The sequence below is a fragment of the Merops nubicus genome, unplaced genomic scaffold (genome assembly GCF_000691845.1).
Source record: "Merops nubicus isolate BGI_N331 unplaced genomic scaffold, ASM69184v1 scaffold8355, whole genome shotgun sequence".
Taxonomy (NCBI): Eukaryota; Metazoa; Chordata; class Aves; order Coraciiformes; family Meropidae; genus Merops; species Merops nubicus.
In genome coordinates, this window is record NW_008607596.1 from 18,072 (window position 1) to 18,815 (window position 744).

Below are 744 nucleotides of genomic sequence, written 5' to 3' on the forward strand. Positions count from 1 at the left end.
ATATTTTTCATCTTTACTGAGTTACAGAACCACTCTGCAAAACTCAAAAGGAGCAATGATACTCCTTCAGTATCCAATTTGGTTATCTGAGTTAAAACTTGAGATGCTTCAGGCAAGAAGTTATCAATGCCTCTGTGGACCATTCAGATACCGAAATCTTTGAAAAACTTCTGCTACACGTTGCTTAGGATATAATGATGGGAATGACATTTAAGCCCACCTTTTGTTCTGCTTTTGTGTGGAAAGGCAAACTGAAGACCAAACGGGTCTGGCTGAGGACTTCTGAATCCTCTTTTGTTAATTTTGTTCTCTCAGATTTGAAACATCACTCCCTCTCCCTGCAAGACACCCAAGGCAGAGGGCCATCCTTCCTGTCTGAATGGTGACGGACTCTCTCCGGGCTTCACTGTTCCATAGGACCATCCAGTCAAGGAGGACACGCGAAGGGACCTTCCACCATTCTCTTCTAAGACCAATCTCAGCAGGTAACTACTACAGAACACAAGTTGGGTCAATTTAAGAATTCAGCAGAGAGGCTTCTGCTGTACCTAGCGGATCGGAACTTGAGCTCATGGTAACATTGCACAAAGCTGTGGTAAATGAAAGTGATGGGCAAGGCTAGTAAAACAATGCCACTAACCACACAGATTCCTCCAAGGATCCTTCCTGGTACAGTGATGGGACACATGTCACCATAACCAACCGTGGTCATCGAGATGATCACCCACCAACAAGCAGCAGGAA

At 44.8% G+C, this 744-nt stretch overlaps 1 protein-coding gene across 1 annotated transcript in view; it reads right to left on the reverse strand.

Annotated features, from left to right (window-relative positions):
- Nucleotides 1-511: 511 nt before the first annotated feature.
- KCNG3 (potassium voltage-gated channel, subfamily G, member 3) overlaps nt 512-744 on the reverse strand; it is a gene marked incomplete at its 5' end in the record, with an annotated part of 661 nt that continues 428 nt past the window's right edge. Inside the window, one exon of the mRNA XM_008939989.1 lies at nt 512-744. This exon is cut by the window's right edge and continues 428 nt beyond it. Within this exon, the coding sequence (XP_008938237.1) occupies nt 512-744 (233 nt within the window).